The 18,320-nt window shown below is 43.1% G+C and overlaps 2 protein-coding genes across 2 annotated transcripts; both read right to left on the reverse strand.

Moving 5' to 3' along the window:
• Positions 1-385: 385 nt before the first annotated feature.
• On the reverse strand, positions 386-961 carry LOC130990773 (uncharacterized mitochondrial protein AtMg00860-like). The gene has a single exon (XM_057915005.1). It carries the CDS (start codon positions 959-961, stop codon positions 386-388), a length of 576 nt encoding a protein of 191 aa, XP_057770988.1.
• A 1,254-nt stretch (positions 962-2,215) lies between these two features.
• LOC130990774 (uncharacterized) lies at positions 2,216-3,295 on the reverse strand. Its single transcript, XM_057915007.1, has one exon. It carries the CDS (start codon positions 3,293-3,295, stop codon positions 2,216-2,218), a length of 1,080 nt encoding a protein of 359 aa, XP_057770990.1.
• Positions 3,296-18,320: the final 15,025 nt, after the last annotated feature.

The following is an 18,320-nucleotide window of genomic DNA, read 5'->3' on the forward strand; positions in this document are numbered from 1 at the left end:
GGTACATACCCAGAGCAGAGATAATTGCTCAAATCAGCGTACCACGGATCTTCCCTTCTTCCTTGGGCAAATAACAATTGTTCATCCGGGAACGTCTCCTTGATTGGTTCTCCTTCTTCCTTCCTCACGATCCTACTGAGATGATCGGCCACTTGGTTCTGTGCTCCAGCTTTGTCCTTTATCTCCACGTCGAACTCTTGTAGTAGCAGAACCCATCGAATCAGCCTGGGTTTAGATTCCTTCTTGGCCAGAAGGTACTTCAGAGCCGCATGATCGGTGTAGACTGTGGTCTTTCCTCCAAGCAGGTAAGATCTGAATTTTTCAAAGGCGAACACCACTGCCAACATCTCCTTCTCTGTCGTGGAATAATTGACTTGAGGTCCATTCAGTGTCTTTGAGGCATAATAGATGACGTGACTCTCATTTCCCCGCTTCTGCCCAAGAACTGCCCTATGGCATATCCACTGGCGTCGCACATTACCTCGAATGGCATTCCCCAGTCAGGGGGTTGTATTATGGGTGCGGAGATTAGATTGTTCTTCAAGATCTGGAACGCCTCCTTGCAATCCTCATCAAAATTCCACTCCACTTCGTTTTGTAGCAGCTTTGTCATCGGTTGGGCAATCTTTGCAAAGTCCTTCACGAACCTTCTGTAGAATCCAGCATGCCCAAGGAATCCTCGTAGCTGCTTAATGTTCGTTGGATATGGTAGCTTGGCAATGATTTCAATTTTTGCTTTGTCCACCTCTATTCCTCTGCCTGATATCACGTGTCCGAGCACAATTCCTTCTCTAACCATGAAGTGGCACTTCTCATAATTCAACACCAAGCTCTTGTCCACGCACCTCTGTAGTACCTTTTCCAGATTGTCTAAGCACGAGTCAAAAGTTTGCCCATACACCGTGAAATCATCCATGAAGACTTCGATGCAATTCTCTAAGAGGTCAGAGAATATGCTCATCATGCATCTTTGGAATGTGCCTGGGGCGTTGCATAGCCCAAATGGCATCCTCCGATAGGCAAACGTCCCAAAAGGGCAAGTGAATGTCGTTTTGCCCTGGTCCTCCTCTGCGACCCAAATCTGCATGTAGCCTGAGTATCCATCTAGAAAGCAAAAATGTTGATTCCCCGCAAGTCTTTCCAGCATCTCATCGATAAAGGGTAAAGGGAAGTGATCCTTCCTTGTCTTCTGGTTTAGCTTGCGGTAATCGATACACACCCTCCAGCCGGTCTGCAATCTTGTAGCAATCAATTCTCAGAATTCATTCTCCACCACTTGTATGCCCGACTTCTTGGGCACAACGTGCACTGGGCTTACCCACCTGCTATCGGATACTGGGTATATTATGCCCAAATCCAATAGTTTGAGTATTTCTTTCATCACTACTTCCTTCATGGCTGGATTCAGTTTCCTCTGGGGGTCTCTGACTGGAACTGTATCTTCCTCTAGCAATATGTGGTGCATGCATACGGTGGGGCTTATGCCCTTGATATCGGCTAGGGTCCATCCAATTGCTTCCTTGTACTTCCCCAAAGTCATCTTGACTTTGTTCTCGTCTTCAAGTGTCAACTCTGAGTTGATGATAACGGGCAACGTGTCATCCTCGCCCAAGAAGATATACTTTAGGTGTTTGGGCAGAGACTTCAGCTCGAGCTTGGGTGCCCTTTGGATCGAAGGCACTAGTCGGTCTTCCTCCTTCAAGGTTGGGATTTTTAGTGCCTCAGTGTAGCTGACCTCTTCGCTCCACTCATTTAGTACTTTCACCGCCTCTTGCAATTGCTCCTCTTGCAAGTCCTCCTCTGTTATGGCATTCTGGATTATTATGTCATATGGCTCCTTGAATGTTGCTCTGGGCAAAACCTCCTCAACAACTTTCTCGATCATGTCTACACTTCTCACCATCTTTGTATCGGCTGGATGCTTCATGGCATTGTATATGTCGAAGGTCACCGTTTCTCCTTCGAACTGATATGTCAGCTTGCCCGTATCACAATCTATACGAGTCCTGGCGGTCTTTAGAAATGGTCTGCCCAAAAGCATTACAGGATCTCGTGCTTTTGACTTTCCCATGTCGAGAATGTAAAAATCCGCTGGAAAGATGAGTTCCTCCACTTTGACCAGCACGTCTTCCAATATCCCCTCTGGGTAGACACTTGATCGATCTGCCAGTTGGATTACCACTCGGGTGGGCTTTAGCGGTCCTATCTCCAGGTCCTAGTACATGGATAAGGGCATAACGTTGATGGATGCCCCCAAATCGAGCATCGCCTTCTCCACTTTCATTGTTCCTATCACACAAGGAATGTAGAACATCCCAGGATCTCCACATTTTATCGACATATCTCTTTGTAAGACCGTGGATACAGATTCTCCCACTTGAAATTTTGCATCATCAGTGTATTTGACTTTCCTAGTGCAGAGTTCTTTGAGAAATTTCGCACATCTAGGCATAGAGCGTAATGCGACCAAAAGGGGCATATTGACTTCCACCTTCTTGAAGATTTTGACCAGCTCGGTTAATTCTTCTTTTTCTTGTTCCTTGGTTGCTCTGCCTGGAAAAGGAAGTATGGGTTCGGTCTGGCTTGATTTCTCTTTTCCCTTCCCAATCGCCTTCAGCTTTGCCTCTTTCTCTCTGGCAAATTCTTCCTCATCTGCTGATCCCATTCCGAATTGCTCGTTAATCTCTGATTTTTCTCGTTTTTTCTCTGTCACCGCTTCGGGTAGTTCCTTTCCTCCTCTGAGTGTCATGGCATTCACCTTCTTCACCTCCACTTGGGACGGGAGTGTCCCTTGTTTGCTTTCAAGTCTGGCAACTGCTTGGGCAAGATGTGATAGTTGGGAGTTCACATTCTGCATTCCTCCTCTTGTCTCCATTATGAATTTTTCGGTCTCACTCTGGAACTTCACTTGTTGCTGAGCCATTTGATGCACTAGCTCTGATAAGGAAGACCCTCTTGTTTGTTGAGGTTGTTGCGAGTATTGTGGTGGGTTACTCGTTTGCCCTTGGTTTGGCCCCAAATAGTGGTTGTTGCCGTACCTAAGGTTCTCATGTTGCCTCCATCCTTGATTGTTATACTGCTGTCTGTAGGGCTCAAAAGGTTTCTGGTTCTGCCCTCCATTGTTTCCTCCTGGCTGTTGTCCAATGGCATTAAGCTCTTCATCTTCGAAAAGTTGTGGACATTCATCGGTTGCATGTGAAGTTGCCACGCAGAGTTGGCATGCCTTCACAGGCTTCCGAATGTTGGGATTTCCCTGATTGGTTGCTCCTTGGTTCGTCATAAACTTCTCGAACATGTTGCACAGCTTATCCAACTTTTCGTCTTGGGTAGAGGTGGCTGGCGTCAGAGGGTTCTTGACTATAGTTCATTCCTCATCTCTCGATTCCTCTGCCATGTCGGCTATGAGTTTGAAAGCCTCCGCTGCGGATTTGTTTAAGATCGATCCTCCACATGCAGCATGTAACCATTGCCTATCTTGCCTCCGGAGTCCTCCCACGAAATACCTAATAAGATCATGATCCGGTATTTGGTGTTGTGGGCATTTGGCCAGCATCTGCTTGAACCTTCCCCAATACTCATATAGAACTTCTGCTGATCCCATCTTTATATTGCTTATTCGAGTCCTCAGATTCTGGATCCGGGCAGCTGGAAAGTATCGCTCCAAAAACTTGCTCTGTAGCTCATGCCAGGTTCGAATGCTTCCTTCGGGTAAATCATACAACCACTCCCTCGCTCCCTCTAACAAAGAGAACGGAAAAGTAATGAGTCGGATGTATTCACCAAGTGCTTGGCTAGTTGTGCGCACCATTCCACATGCCATCTCAAAGTCTTGAAGATGTCTTTGAGGGTCCTCTCCGAGCATATCACTGTATTTGGGCAAAATCTGGATGAGAGTATGCTTCAGCTCCCAGTTTCCAGTGATCTCCGGTAGTACTATGGCTGAGGGTCGGAGGTTTAAGTTGCTTGGAAACATCATGTCTCCAGTAGTACTTCTGGATTTTCTGCCATCTCTCTCTCCGCTGCTCTCTGTCTCTCTGCTTCTAATTGTCTCTCTCTGGTCTGTGCCTCTTGTTCTGCCCTGCGTCTAGCAGCGTTGTTCTCTCGAGCAATTCTTTCGATATCCTCGTGGAACAAAAAATCTTTGTTACCTGCACTCCTGGTACGACGCATACACAAACGTGAAGGCAAAACTCACACAAATATCACAAAAGAAATTACTAGCGCTCTCAATTCCCCGGCAACGGCGCCAATTTGACGAAGCTGTCGTTTGAGCTTTGTGCAAATAAAATAATCTTGTGCCCACAACTAGATTAGCTAGCGATAAGTCCAGAGTCGAATCCACAGGGAACTGAGCAGTAACTTCTCCTGCAAGGGTGTCACTAAAAAGGTTTTGTTTTCCTCGGTGTTCTGACCAAAACGTGGTTATGGGCAGAACGGATATCCAATCTAAACTGAAATAACAAAAGAGATAAATCAAATAACAACATAATTCTGACTTGGGTTCGAATCACTAAACATGAATTGACACTCGATCATTGGTGCAAAGATTAGTCACTATATTCACATACCAGTGGTTATAGGCATAAGAATGGTTGTGCCCCTATTGTCACTCGTCAAGCACACAACAAACCCCCTGCCCAATCTATCCTTTCAGTTTATGATTCCTTAGAAGGGTCAGCTAATGGAAATCAACTACCCCGGACAACATCCACGCTCTCTGCGATGGCCTATCGCTAGTTGTGCTTTGCCCAGAATGCTTTAAGAACTAAATAGACCCACTTGACTCTTACGCCAATATTTCACAGCAGTCACGACTCCAACACCAGTTGTACTATTTTGGAGGTCGATGGCAACTCGCCTTTTACCCAAAGTATTACTTGTGGCCAGAACTCCCTAGTTAACTAGTGATCAATTAATTAACCAAGTTGTTACACCCTTTTTGGAATCAAACCTAGTGTATCGGGAATATGATCATATAGTTATTATGCCCAAATTAGACCTCTCGAGTTTATTCATTCATGCTTAGATCATCTTACCCCAAATCAGAATATAAACTTAGCCAACCATAACGTAAATAACACAAGCAAAAGATATAAAAGAAAACATAACTGGAATTGAAATGACTTAAATGAAAATGAAAGTACCTACGGCCGAAAGTGTCGTGCAAAACATAAAATGCAAAGTACTAGAAATTGCTCCGCAGCCTGGGCTAGCTTTTACTCTCAAAATGAAGCACAACAAGACAGAAATTCAGCACCCTTGGCTTGTGAAGCTCTTCGGGTATTTATAGGAGTCATTAGGGTTTGAAGGCCCAGCCCATGACTTGCGGCCGGATCCATGCAAGCATGGAGATGCGTATCCTTTTTCAGACCTAATCTTCATGAAGATATATTTCCTTTTGGATAAGGCTGTGATTTGGCCTTATCGGTCTCTTTTGGATAGCTACCGCCTTCCGCCTTTCTCGGACTCCCACTTGCACTTCTTCCTCGCTCATCTGTTGCACCTCTGTCTTCTCTTTCCTTCCTTCTTTCTCTCGCCTGCCAGCTCTCGTGCGGTACTTATGGACATAAGGGAAAATCCTGCTTCCACAATCCCTTTGCTTCTGGCGCATACCTCTTTCACGAGAGGTGGCAGTGCTTCCGACCCCTGGAATGTTCTGAGGATTCTTCTGCTCAGCTGACTTGGCTGCTCTGGCGTCCAGAGGAATTGCTTCCTCGCTGGCGGTCAGAGGAATGACTTCCCCGCTGGCTTCCAGAGGAATCGTCTCCGCTCTGGCTTTTGTGACTCCTCTGGCCCTTTGATTCCTCTGGTAAAGCTGACTCCGCTGGCGCTTCTCTACTCTGGCCCTTTGAATCCTCTGATACTCCATTTCTCTGGCACTTTGGCTTCTTCCCCGCAAGTTGGTTCCTGCCATTGAACTATGCCCTCCCAGGCGACCAAACCACACAAACACACGGAAAAAGACTCGTTCTAGACTTAAAACAAACACAAAAACATAGCACAAACCTGGGCTCATCATGCACCCGCAAGCACACGGTTCGGTATGCTGTGCACCCGTAAGCATAAGCATCGGTTTGCAGTGCACCCGTAAGCACTTGCAGAGTGAAGTTGTTGGTCTGATCAACCGACCGTGGATGTAGGAAGTGTTTTCCGTACCACGTAAAAATCTCTGTGTTATTTACAGCTTTCAGTTTTATTTTCCTACTTGTGTTCTTACCTTTGATAAACTGAATACTGATTAATTGCAAAGAGAAACTTAAGACTAAGAACGTGCTCAACAAAGGCTATTGCGAAACAAAAGTATTTCCGCTGCGTATGTTATCAGTCTGACTAATCTATCCTCTGATAGTCAGGAAGATTTATAACATCTCTATTTTTATCAAACCCGACTGAAGCCGTACGTGCATCAGTTAAGTTCTTGTGACTTAACTAATAACTTCTTACTGAAGAGTCTTTCAGTATTGGTCGACAACCCTGTTTTAGTGAAATCTCTTTTCAATAAACAGGTGTGTGTGTTTGAGTTTAAAGTTTCATTTTGATCTCTGTATTGAGATCCATCTGATTTGAAAAATAGCCTATAGGTGTATTCCTCCCCCCATACACCTATTCGAGACCCTCCGAACCTAACAAGAATACTCGAAGCCCAAATCAGTTCGCTGATTATACACATTCTCTTAGTTTCTTAGGCAAATCCTTTGTAACATTCAAAGACTAAGTCCTCGATTACAGAGAGCCTGTTCTCTATAATCTAGTTGGTATTTCGAACCCCTTTTCAACTGAGCGAAAAGAGAGTTTGAGAGAGTTCGAGACAATGGTCTGAACTCAAGACTTCTTAACCCCCGTACGCAAGATGAAGTGTAGTCATTGCAACTGCAAGTTAAGAAGGAGACGAGAAGTAGCCAATCCAGTGTATTGGCACTGAAACTTTGTTTCAGCTGAAGGTTTGGTGTGCACCTGCAAGCACAAGCCCAGAGTGATTGTTAGTGTGTTTAACTGACTATGGACATAGGAACTTGTTCCGAACCATGTAAAACTCCCTTGTTGTTTAATGCTTTAAGTTTTACTGTTTTTATTTGCGCACAAACTCCTCACTTAACTGAAATTGATAAATTGCAAAGTGAAACCTTAATTTGACAACGTGTTAATCATAAAGGCTATTTCCTAAGTTTACCTTCTGCTGCTAGTGTTATTAGGCTAACTGATAAATCTTCGGATAATCAGTAAGATTCATCACACTCCTATGTTTACAAAAATCTAGACTGTAGCCTTACGTGGATTATCAGTTAAAGCTTTGCGCTAAAGTGAAATCAAAATACTGAAGTTATTTCAGTACCAGTCTATAACCTCTCTTCAACTGAAGATTTCTTTAACTATTGACCTCAGTCAACATCTTTCAGTATCAGTCGATACTCCTTCAGTTATTTACAAAAGAATTTCGAAAAAAATAGCCTACAGGTGTATTCCTCCCCCCCATACACCTGTTCAGTAAACCTACGGGACCCAACACTCTCTTCTTTCTCTCTCATCTTTTATTCTCTCTCTCTCTCTCTCTCTCTCTCTCTCTCTCCTCTTTCTACGCAAACACTCTCTATCTCTCCTCTATCTTTCTCTTCTCTCTTTCTCCTCTCTCTCCTTTTTCTACACAGACAACTCTTCTCTCTCTCCTAAATTCTCAAATCTGCAGGAGGCAAGTCGATCTTCTCAATGCTCCAAATCTTCTCCATTCTGCTCGTGCTGTAGCTTTCCATTTCGTCGCCGCCCAACGTCGACAGCAACACCATCGTTCGACGATCATGAGCGACGTTGATGCTTCTGATTGCTCTGTAGTCTTGGATCAAAGACTCGGTTTTGGTCTCCTATTGAATTTCTTTTCCGTTGAATTTTATTATAGTAATTGTGAATCTTTTAGCTGGACTAATACGCTAGTTTTCTGGATAAAATAGCCCCAGATTGTGTACCTGTTATTTTTGCATTGTTGCTGCTTCTCGCCATTAATGTCGACGACTCTACTTCGAGCTTATTACTAGATCTATAAATTCACAACTTAATGTTCTTGAATTCAAGACCAGATCTATGAATTCACAACTAGATCTATTAATTCACAACTAAAACTAAAATTCACAACCAGTTGGATGAATTCACAACTAAATTCACAACTAGAAATAATGTTAGTCGTGAATTTAAGTTTTATAGCTTGAATTCACAACTAACAATATTTGTAGTTGTGAATTCATTTAAACTTAAATTCACGACTAATACTATTTATAGTTGTAAATTCACGCAAATTCACGACTAACACTATTTATAGTTGTGAATTCAAGTTTTAATCACGTTTTAAAACTTGAATTAACGACTAACACTATTTTTAGTTGTGAATTCAAACTTTAAAACTTGAATTCACAATCATTACTAGTTATTCAGTTGTGAATTCGAGGTTTAAAGCTTGAATTCACAACCAAAATTAATGATAGTTGTGAATTCGCGTATAATTTTTAAATTTATATATGCAAGGGTAAAATGGTAAGTGTGGCTAATTTTTAATTTTTTTTTATCTTAGTGGATAATTTTTAAATTTACTATTCTAAATTAGCTATTTTCAAAATCCATTCTATAAATAAATTGAAAATCTAAAATAATACTACAATGAACATCAATTATTACAATTCAAACACACCAATTAATTGAGTTGGATCAATTGTTATAAAATTAAGCAAAATCAAAATTCAAGAAAGCATCAATTTTTTAACTGAGGCACTCTCTCGAGCAACCAGTTGCACCGTGCAACTGGTTTCTGAATGACACTTCTTCAACATACAAATGACACTTGGATCTTCAAGTGTCATTTGTATGTTGAAGAAGTGTCATTCAGAAATGTTCAAGTGTCATTTCCCGAATGAAGTAGTGTCATTCTGGAAACCATTTGCACGGTGCAACCGGTTGCACATGAGTATTTGTGTTTTTAACTACAAACTTTACAAAACAACTATTAACACTTCATACTACACTAATTAAAGTCTACTCTCTAAAGAGGGGCAAACTCACGGTCACGATAAATTTAGAGAGGAATGGTAATACTCATTATATCATGAGGGGTTCACAAAAATAAGTAATTTAAATATATGCAATATGAATATAATTATTTAACTTATACTTTATATTTAATTCAAGATATAATACTTTTTCCTTTTTGTTTGGTGTCTTTTGTGCTTTTGTTGTTTGGTCTGTTGTTCTCTTTCGTGTTCCTTGGTTTGCAGGTGTTTCTGGTCTGCTCTGGTCTGCTGTAAGGGTGTGGGTCTGCTCTGCCGCTCTGCTCTGCTGATCTACTCTGGAGCGTGTTTCTCCGCTACTTTGCTCTGGAGTTTCCCGGCTGAGGCTGGTTTGCTCTGGCTTTGGAGATCAGACATTGGCATCTCTGGTGCTTGCTACTCTGACAAGGTCTACTCTGGCGTTGTCAGCTCTGGCTTACCGTTCAGCTCTGGTGTTTGCTGCCCTGGCGTGGTCTGCTCTGGAGTCTCCTGCTCTGTCACTTTTGTGCTCTGGCTCTGCTGCTCTGCCCTGCTGTTCTGCTCTGCCTGCTCTGGCTCTGGCTCTGGTCGGCTGTAAGGATCTGGGTCTGCTCTGGCATTGTCTGCTCTGGCTCACCGCTCAGCTCTGGTGTTTGCTGCCCTGGCGTGGTCTGCTTAGGAGTTTCCTGCTCTGTCACTTTTGTGCTCTGGCTCTGCTGCTCTAACTGCTTTGACTCTGGCTCTGGTCGGCTGTAAGGAAGCAGGTCTGCTCTGCATTTCCAGCTCTGTCGCTTCAGCTCTGTTGCTGGCGGCTCTAGCACTTTGGTGCCCTGCTCAACCGCTCTGCTCTACTGCTCTGCTCTGGAGCTTGCTCTTGGCGTGGTCTGCTCTGGAGTCGCCCGCTCTCAGTTTTGCGTGTTTAGTTGTCTATCTGCCAGTACATGAAGCACTTTATGTTCTCAGCTATGTTTCTGATTTACGTATCTTGGTGACAGAGTCACTACGCTAGCAGTATGCTTTATTTACCTTCGCGTGTTTAAGACAGCGATGAGAATCTTTGAGTTGATGAATGATTATTATTACTCGAGGTTATAACCAACTTAGCTAAGTTGTGTTATTTATCAAGATGGAGTTTATTTCACATGGTTGCTCAAGTCGTGAATTAATTCCGACTTTAAGGATAATTAAATCTACGGATTTAATTTAAGTATTAGAATGACGAACGGATTGAGTCTACGGATTTAATTTAGCATTTATCGATGTTAGCAAGCACGAAACCAGTATTTTTAATACTGAGAGTGACCGACACTGAAGGATTTTATTTAGATCTTTTATTAGATCACTTCACCACTCACGCCACCCAATCCCAACACTTGCCAACGCTACAACTAAAGAAAAGAAGGAAAAATGGAGAAAATGAAAAGTGGAAAAGGCGCTGCAGCTATGCCCATTGGCTGGGCAGCCAAAGGGCCGCCTGCTGCACCTCTCTCCCACGCCACGCCACACTCCACGCCAGACCAGAGCAGCCACGGCAGCAGCCTCCATTGGACGAGCAGCCGAAAGGGCACACTCCACCTCCACGCCTGCCGAGCTCAGCACGGCAGCAGCAGCAGCAGCCCCTCCATTGGGCGAGAAGCTGAAAAGCCTTCCCTACTCCACGCAATGCAGGGCTACTAGCCAATGCTCTCCCCCTAGGCACTCAAGTGCAGACGGCCGAACACCTATATAAACTCCCCTTCAACCCATTTGTGCCACTCCTTTCCTCTTGTTCGGCACTCTGAATATTCAGCAGCAACAGCAAGAGCTTCACCTCCCTCGACGCCTTGCACCTCGACGATCGAAAATGCGGAAGGGAAACCATCGTTTTTACCCGACCAAAGCACGCGACATCAAGGTAACTCTCGACCTCTGTTGTCACTCCTTTCAGCATGAATCACACGCTCATAGAAAGCATGTTTTAGGCTCTAGATACGAACGAACACAAGAAGCATGTTAAGTCACTTTTCCTGGTAGAACCCACGACTTGAAACCTGGATTAAACGACGAGAACTTTAGCTTTAAACGTAGATGAACTTGAACAAGCACAGCATGCTCACATAGGAATAGATTTAGGCCGGTGTACGAGTGAGAATCGAGGCAAGAAAGGGCGAAGAACTCTGGTTTTGGGAACTGGAAATCCTCGTCGTTCTGCCCAAAAACGCCAGAGCAGAGCTGGAAATTCCAGAGCAGAGCTGGAATTGCCAGAGCAGAGCTGGAAATTCCAGAGCAGAGCTGGAATTGCCAGAGCAGAGCTGGAATTGCCAGAGCAGAGATGGAAATTCCAGAGCAGAGCTGGAATTGCCAGAGCAGAGCTGGGGAATTCCAGAGCAGAGCTGACCAGAGCAGAGTCGAACATCCAGAGCTGACTTTCGGAGGCCAGAGCTGACTTTCCAGAGCTAAGTAGCCAGAGCTGACTTTCGGAGGCCAGAGCTGACTTTCCAGAGCTAAGTCGCCAGAGCTGACTTTCAGAGGCCAGAGCTGACTTTTTCAGAGCTAACTCAGCCAGAGCTGACTTAGAAGCCAGAGCTGATTTCCAGAGCAGAGAGCGAAAAGACAGAGCAGATCGCGAGAGAGAGAGAGAGAGAGAGATAAGAACTTAGGGTGTTTGAGTTTTATTCTTTTTCCCTTTTCCTACACGGAGGGGGAATTATGTTTAAGTGGCAGTTTAGAACACCCTAATAAGAACGAATCAATATAGTTAATTACTTGACTTCATGAGACGAAACCTAGTTGGTTAATTATTTTGAATAACAAGGACTAGTGATAAAGTTTCCCTAAGTATTATCTCAGTAATAAAAAGGGAATATGAGTCATGCATATTCATTATACGCATTCTCATTTATTTGAGAATTTTCATCGAGCTAAGGTTTGACCTTATGTTCTCGCATTAAAGGTTAAGCGCAAGAGTAAGAGCTAGTCAGGAGTCACTAAGTTATGACAAAGGTTTGCTTATCAGGTGGGCATTACTTTCATATATATCAAATGAGTTTAAATGTTACGTTCAAGCAAGTTATTTCATGACAAAGTCTTTGAATGAAAGTTATTTCAAGTATTGTCTTGCCATAAAATGTTTCAGTTTTAGCATGATGTCTATCTGCTTTGGCTTTGCCAATGATGAAATCAAATTCGGGTCTTGAGCAGTTGATAGCTATCCTGCCTTGACTAGTGTACACGAGGGACCGTGAGTCATCTAGCGGGTTGGCCGGTCAAGTGTCCGTGAGAGGTGGCCACCTCTCCGGCACAGAGTTCCAGATATGATAGATTACGAAGAGAACTTAGTCTGCAGACGAGCTTTAAGTATCACGAAAGAATTTAGTAAGCTTGGGCCTTTTTCACGAAAACTCCCTTGATGTACTGTTTATGATGGCATGACAACTTACAGTTTTATGAAGCATGTATTTTATACTTAGGCATACGTGCCCACTGAGTGCTTTTGTACTCAGCCCTGCATATATTTCTAAATGTGCAGGTTGAGCAGTGGCCGATGAAGATGAAGTGACGAGTGGAGCTTTTGTCATAAGTTATTAAAAGAACTCTTGGATACATGTCTCCATACATGTAGTTCAGATTTGTTAATCCGCTGCGTACTCCCGAGTTTTATGTCTTTTAAGTCAGGTCGGATTCATCCGAGTGTACAAGTTATCTGAGCCCTTATGATTAAACAACAATTCTTTATAAATATCCGCTGCGTATTCTTCAGTAATAAGCCCTTTTGATTTAAGTCGGATCCATCCGAACTTACTAGTTATTTAAATCGTTGTGGTTAAACGTAAGTTATAAATGTTTCCCCTTCACTGTCAATGATTGAGTCCGACCCTTCATTAATTATTCACGCCCCTTTCTATCCCCGCTTCTAATCTCCCTTCCCTTTGTCGCGATATCCTCGAGTTCGCTATCCTTAGCGGGCGCGGCCGTGACATAGTGGTATCAGAGCAGTTCGTTTGCTCTGAATCCAAGAGTTACCCAGTTAGTCCTAAATTTTATATTAGTTTGGAAGAGTCAGTCGACAAAAGCTCAGCACTTCATCGCATCGTCACGCTCAACGAGAAAGAAAGAGGTAATGATTTACGAACGATGAAAGTTCACGTTTCATACGAATGTGTTGATGCTTACTTTTCAAGGTTTATGCTTTAGTAATTGATTTGATATCTCAATGAACTTAGATGCGTTAAGAATACATGATCACTGTTACGAGAAGAACAGTAGAAACTAGAAACTCAGTTATCTTTCACTATAGCCATAGTGAAGAGCCAAGAAAGAGGAAGAAAATCAAATGTCACTTGAAGAGACACGAGAATCCAACGAGAGGGTATGCAATAAGATGAAAAGAAGAGTGTCACACACGAGTAAGTGACACGGGCATAGTTATTATTCGGGCTGTTCACACGTGACAGAATACCGAACCAACTATTGCTTTACCCGACCAGAACTTAGTTGAGACATTGCTCATAGCGATGAGAGTGACTTATGCAATTAGCTAGCGGTGGTGTGATGAGCTAATACTCATTTCAAACCCCTCAATTATCACCAGTTACGACATGAAGAGAACCTTCATGATTTATGTTCGAATTTCAGAGCTAGGCTCACAAGGGGTTATAACGCTTTGTGTATGATGTCATAATATTGCGATTAGAACTATTAGGCTTACAGTTTTAGATACTCGAAACCGTTCTGATTAAAGTTACCTATTACGTTACACGTGAGCTTGTTTTAGAACCCATGTTGATTACGATCACCTACTACGAATCGAAGGACGAGATGCGAGGGGAATGAGTTCCCGAAGATGGTTAAGAGTTCAATAAGAGTTAGAAGCATCGACAACGAATCGATATTGAAGTTAAGGAATTGGGATTCTAATGAGACACTGCAAGTATACTCAAGTTAAGTATACATACCTTAGACTATCAGAGACATCGCCCTTGTTAGAACGTATTGGATTAGACATTTAGTTTAGTAAGAAGAATGAAAGTGTTGACTAAGATCATTACATGCCTTAGTACTATGTGAGGTGACTCATACCCTGTAAAGATGCTCAGAGAAACAAAATCCACTTCCTGATGGAAGGTATGATGATTAAGAAGGTCTTTAGCAAAGGCATGGGAGAGCGCTTCAAATTATATGGTTGCATTTCAAGCGCTATGAGAAGAAACACAAAGTACTAGAAGTACTACATTAAGATCATGTAGAGGAAGATTGTCGAGTAAGGTTGAGCCTACCTTATTTCGCCTATAGAAGATGTTTAGGGATTGCATTAAATTAGGGGCACACTCCAAGTTTGAAAAGCTCTAGAATATTCTCAAGGACATGTTCAAAATGTTAAGGAGAAGTGGTGATTTTAGACCAAATATATCTTTTGCAGCCAATGAACAAGAGTTACCAAGTTCGGGAAAGTATTTCAGAGTGACTGAGAAGTAGTTGTGTCGGACCTGGCCAGTCCACATAGCCAAAATCTCAGTAGTCGTCATATATGGGTCTTTAAACCCATATATTTTAAACCTTCATCTGAAAAGCCAAACGGGTTCAGACTATTAGGTCATTTCGTTTCGACCTTTCAGTCAATTCATTTCTACCCTATGGTTATTTATTTTCAATTGTTTGGCAAATTATTGGAACACTTTGCCTAATTGCCAATTGTGATTTGAATCATTGCGATCCACTAGCTGTTGGTAGATTTTCTGTAACCCAAGGACAAACAGGTACTCATCAGATTAAATCAGTCAGACACGAATGCCTCGACCCAAGGGTCAAGCACGTGATGCTTTTAGACCATCCCGTATGTTCACGATCCAAAGCATGTGATCCACTAAGAAGAGATGATCCTTAGCCCAGACTTGAACTATGAAGAAAAACCCTAAGCTTTTTTTTTAGTAGAGATATGAAAATTTCGGGATGAAATTTTTGTTAAGAGGGGTAGGATGTAGCGACCCGCTCTTTTATCAGTATTTAATTTCAGTTTTGCGTGTTTAGTTGTCTATCTGCCAGTACATGAAGCACTTTATGTTCTCAGCTATGTTTCTGATTTACGTATCTTGGTGACAGAGTCACTACGCTAGCAGTATGCTTTATTTACCTTCGCGTGTTTAAGACCGCGATGAGAATCTTTGAGTTGATGAATGATTATTATTACTCGAGGTTATAACCAACTTAGCTAAGTTGTGTTGTTTATCAAGATGGAGTTTATTTCACATGGTTGCTCAAGTCGTGAATTAATTTCGACTTTAAGGATAATTAAATCTACGGATTTAATTTAAGTATTAGAATGACGAACGGATTGAGTCTACGGATTTAATTTAGCATTTATCGATGTTAGCAAGCACGAAACCAGTATTTTTAATACTGAGAGTGACCGACACTGAAGGATTTTATTTAGATCTTTTATTAGATCACTTCACCACTCACGCCACCCAATCCCAACACTTGCCAACGCTACAAGTAAAGAAAAGAAGGAAAAATGGAGAAAAGGAAAAGTGGAAAGGCGCTGCAGCTATGCCCATTGGCTGGGCAGCCAAAGGGCCGCCTGCTGCACCTCTCTCCCACGCCACGCCAGACCAGAGCAGCCACGACAGCAGCCTCCATTGGACGAGCAGCCGAAAGGGCACACTCCACCTCCACGCCTGCCGAGCTCAGCACGGCAGCAGTAGCAGCAGCCCCTCCATTGGGCGAGCAGCTGAAAAGCCTTCCCTACTCCACGCAATGCAGGGCTACTAGCCAATGCTCTCCCCCTAGGCACTCAAGTGCAGACGGTCGAACACCTATATAAACTCCCCTTCAACCCCTTTGTGCCACTCATTTCCTCTTGTTCGGCACTCTGAATATTCAGCAGCAACACCAAGAGCTTCACCTCCCTCGACCCCTTGCACCTCGACGATCGAAAATGCGGAAGGGAAACCATCGTTTTTACCCGACCAAAGCACGCGACATCAAGGTAACTCTCGACCTCTGTTGTCACTCCTTTCAGCATGAATCACACGCTCATAGAAAGCATGTTTTAGGCTCTAGATACGAACGAACACAAGAAGCATGTTAAGTCACTTTTCCGGTAGAACCCACGACTTGAAACCTAGATTAAACGACGAGAACTTTAGCTTTAACCGTAGATGAACTTGAACAAGCACAGCATGCTCAGATAGGAATAGATTTAGGCCGGTGTACGAGTGAGAATCGAGGCAAGAAAGGGCGAAGAACTCTGGTTTTGGGAACTGGAAATCCTCGTCGTTCTGCCCAGAAACGCCAGAACAGAGCTGGAAATTCCAGAGCAGAGCTGGAATTGCCAGAGCAGAGCTGGAAATTCCAGAGCAGAGCTGGAATTGCTAGAGCAGAGCTGGAATTGCGAGAGCAGAGCTAGAATTGCCAGAGCAGAGATGGAAATTCCAGAGCAGAGCTGGAATTGCCAGAGCAGAGATAGAAATTCCAGAGCAGAGCTGGAATTGCCAGAGCAGAGCTGGGGAATTCCAGAGCAGAGCTGACCAGAGCAGAGCCGAACATCCAAAGCTGACTTTCGGAGGCCAGAGCTGACTTTCCAGAGCTAAGTCGCCAGAGCTGACTTTCGGAGGCCAGAGCTGACTTTCCAGAGCTAAGTCGCCAGAGCTGACTTTCGGAGGCCAGAGCTGACTTTTTCAGAGCTAACTCAGCCAGAGCTGATTTCCAGAGCAGAGAGCGAAGAGACAGAGCAGTTCGCGAGAGAGAGAGAGAGAGATAAGAACTTAGGGTGTTTGAGTTTTATTCTTTTTCCCTTTGCCTACACGGAGGGGGAATTATGTTTAAGTGGCAGTTTAGAATACCCTAATAAGAACGAATCAATATAGTTAATTACTTGACTTCATGAGACGAAACCTAGTTGGTTAATTGTTTTGAATAACAAGGACTAGTGATAAAGTTTCCCTAAGTATTATCTCAGTAATAAAAAGGGAATATGAGTCATGCATATTCATTATACGCATTCTCATTTATTTGAGAATTTTCATCGAGCTAAGGTTTGACCTTATGTTCTCGCATTAAAGGTTAAGCGCAAGAGTAAGAGCTAGTCAGGAGTCACTAATATATGACAAAGGTTTGCTTATCAGGTGGGCATTACTTTCATATATATCAAATGAGTTTAAATGTTACGTTCAAGCAAGTTATTTCATGACAAAGTCTTTGAATGAAAGTTATTTCAAGTATTGTCTTGCCATAAAATGTTTCAGTTTTAGCATGATGTCTATCTGCTTTGGCTTTGCCAATGATGAAATCGAATTCGGGTCTTGAGCAGTTGATAGCTATCCTGCCTTGACTAGTGTACACGAGGGACCGTGAGTCATCTAGCGGGTTGGCCGGTCAAGTGTCCGTGAGAGGTGGCCACCTCTCCGGCACAGAGTTCCAGATATGATAGATTACGAAGAGAACTTAGTCTGCAGACGAGCTTTAAGTATCACGAAAGAATTTAGTAAGCTTGGGCCTTTTTCACGAAAACTCCCTTGATGTACTGTTTATGATGGCATGACAACTTACAGTTTTATGAAGCATGTATTTTATACTTAGGCATACGTGCCCACTGAGTGCTTTTGTACTCAGCCCTGCATATATTTCTAAATGTGCAGGTTGAGCAGTGGCCGATGAAGATGAAGTGACGAGTGGAGCTTTTGTCATAAGTTATTAAAAGAACTCTTGGATACATGTCTCCATACATGTAGTTCAGATTTGTTAATCCGCTGCGTACTCCCGAGTTTTATGTCTTTTAAGTCAGGTCGGATTCATCCGAGTGTACAAGTTATCTGAGCCCTTATGATTAAACAACAATTCTTTATAAATATCCGCTGCGTATTCTTCAGTAATAAGCCCTTTTGATTTAAGTCGGATCCATCCAAACTTATTAGTTATTTAAATCGTTGTGGTTAAACGTAAGTTATAAATGTTTCCCCTTCACTGTCAATGATTGAGTCCGACCCTTCATTAATTATTCACGCCCCTTTCTATCCCCGCTTCTAATCTCCCTCCCCTTTGTCGCGATTTCCCCGAGTTCGCTATCCTTAGCAGGCGCGGCCGTGACAAGCGTGGTCTGCTCTGGAGTCATCTGCTCTGGCGTTGCCTGCTCTGTCGGCGTCTGCTCTTGCACTTCTGCGCTCGGGCTCGGCTGCTCTGCTCTGCTGCTCTCCCTTTGTTGTTTTGGCTTTGCGTTGTTCACTTTCTTTTTTGGCTTGGGTTTTGTAGTTTTTTTCTCTTTTTTGGGTTTTATTTTTCAGGCCCTCTCCTTGTTTGGGCCTGTGCTCTCAAGGTTTTTACAAACTTCTTTTTTTCAAT

The sequence above is a fragment of the Salvia miltiorrhiza genome, chromosome 6, assembly GCF_028751815.1.
Source record: "Salvia miltiorrhiza cultivar Shanhuang (shh) chromosome 6, IMPLAD_Smil_shh, whole genome shotgun sequence".
Lineage (NCBI taxonomy): Eukaryota > Viridiplantae > Streptophyta > Magnoliopsida > Lamiales > Lamiaceae > Salvia > Salvia miltiorrhiza.

What these genes read in the sequence shown, in the direction of transcription:
- LOC130990773 (XM_057915005.1), bottom strand. Translation starts at nt 961, where the DNA reads ATGAGCATATTCTCTGACCTCTTAGAGAATTGCATCGAAGTCTTCATG.
- LOC130990774 (XM_057915007.1), bottom strand. Translation starts at nt 3,295, where the DNA reads ATGTTCGAGAAGTTTATGACGAACCAAGGAGCAACCAATCAGGGAAAT.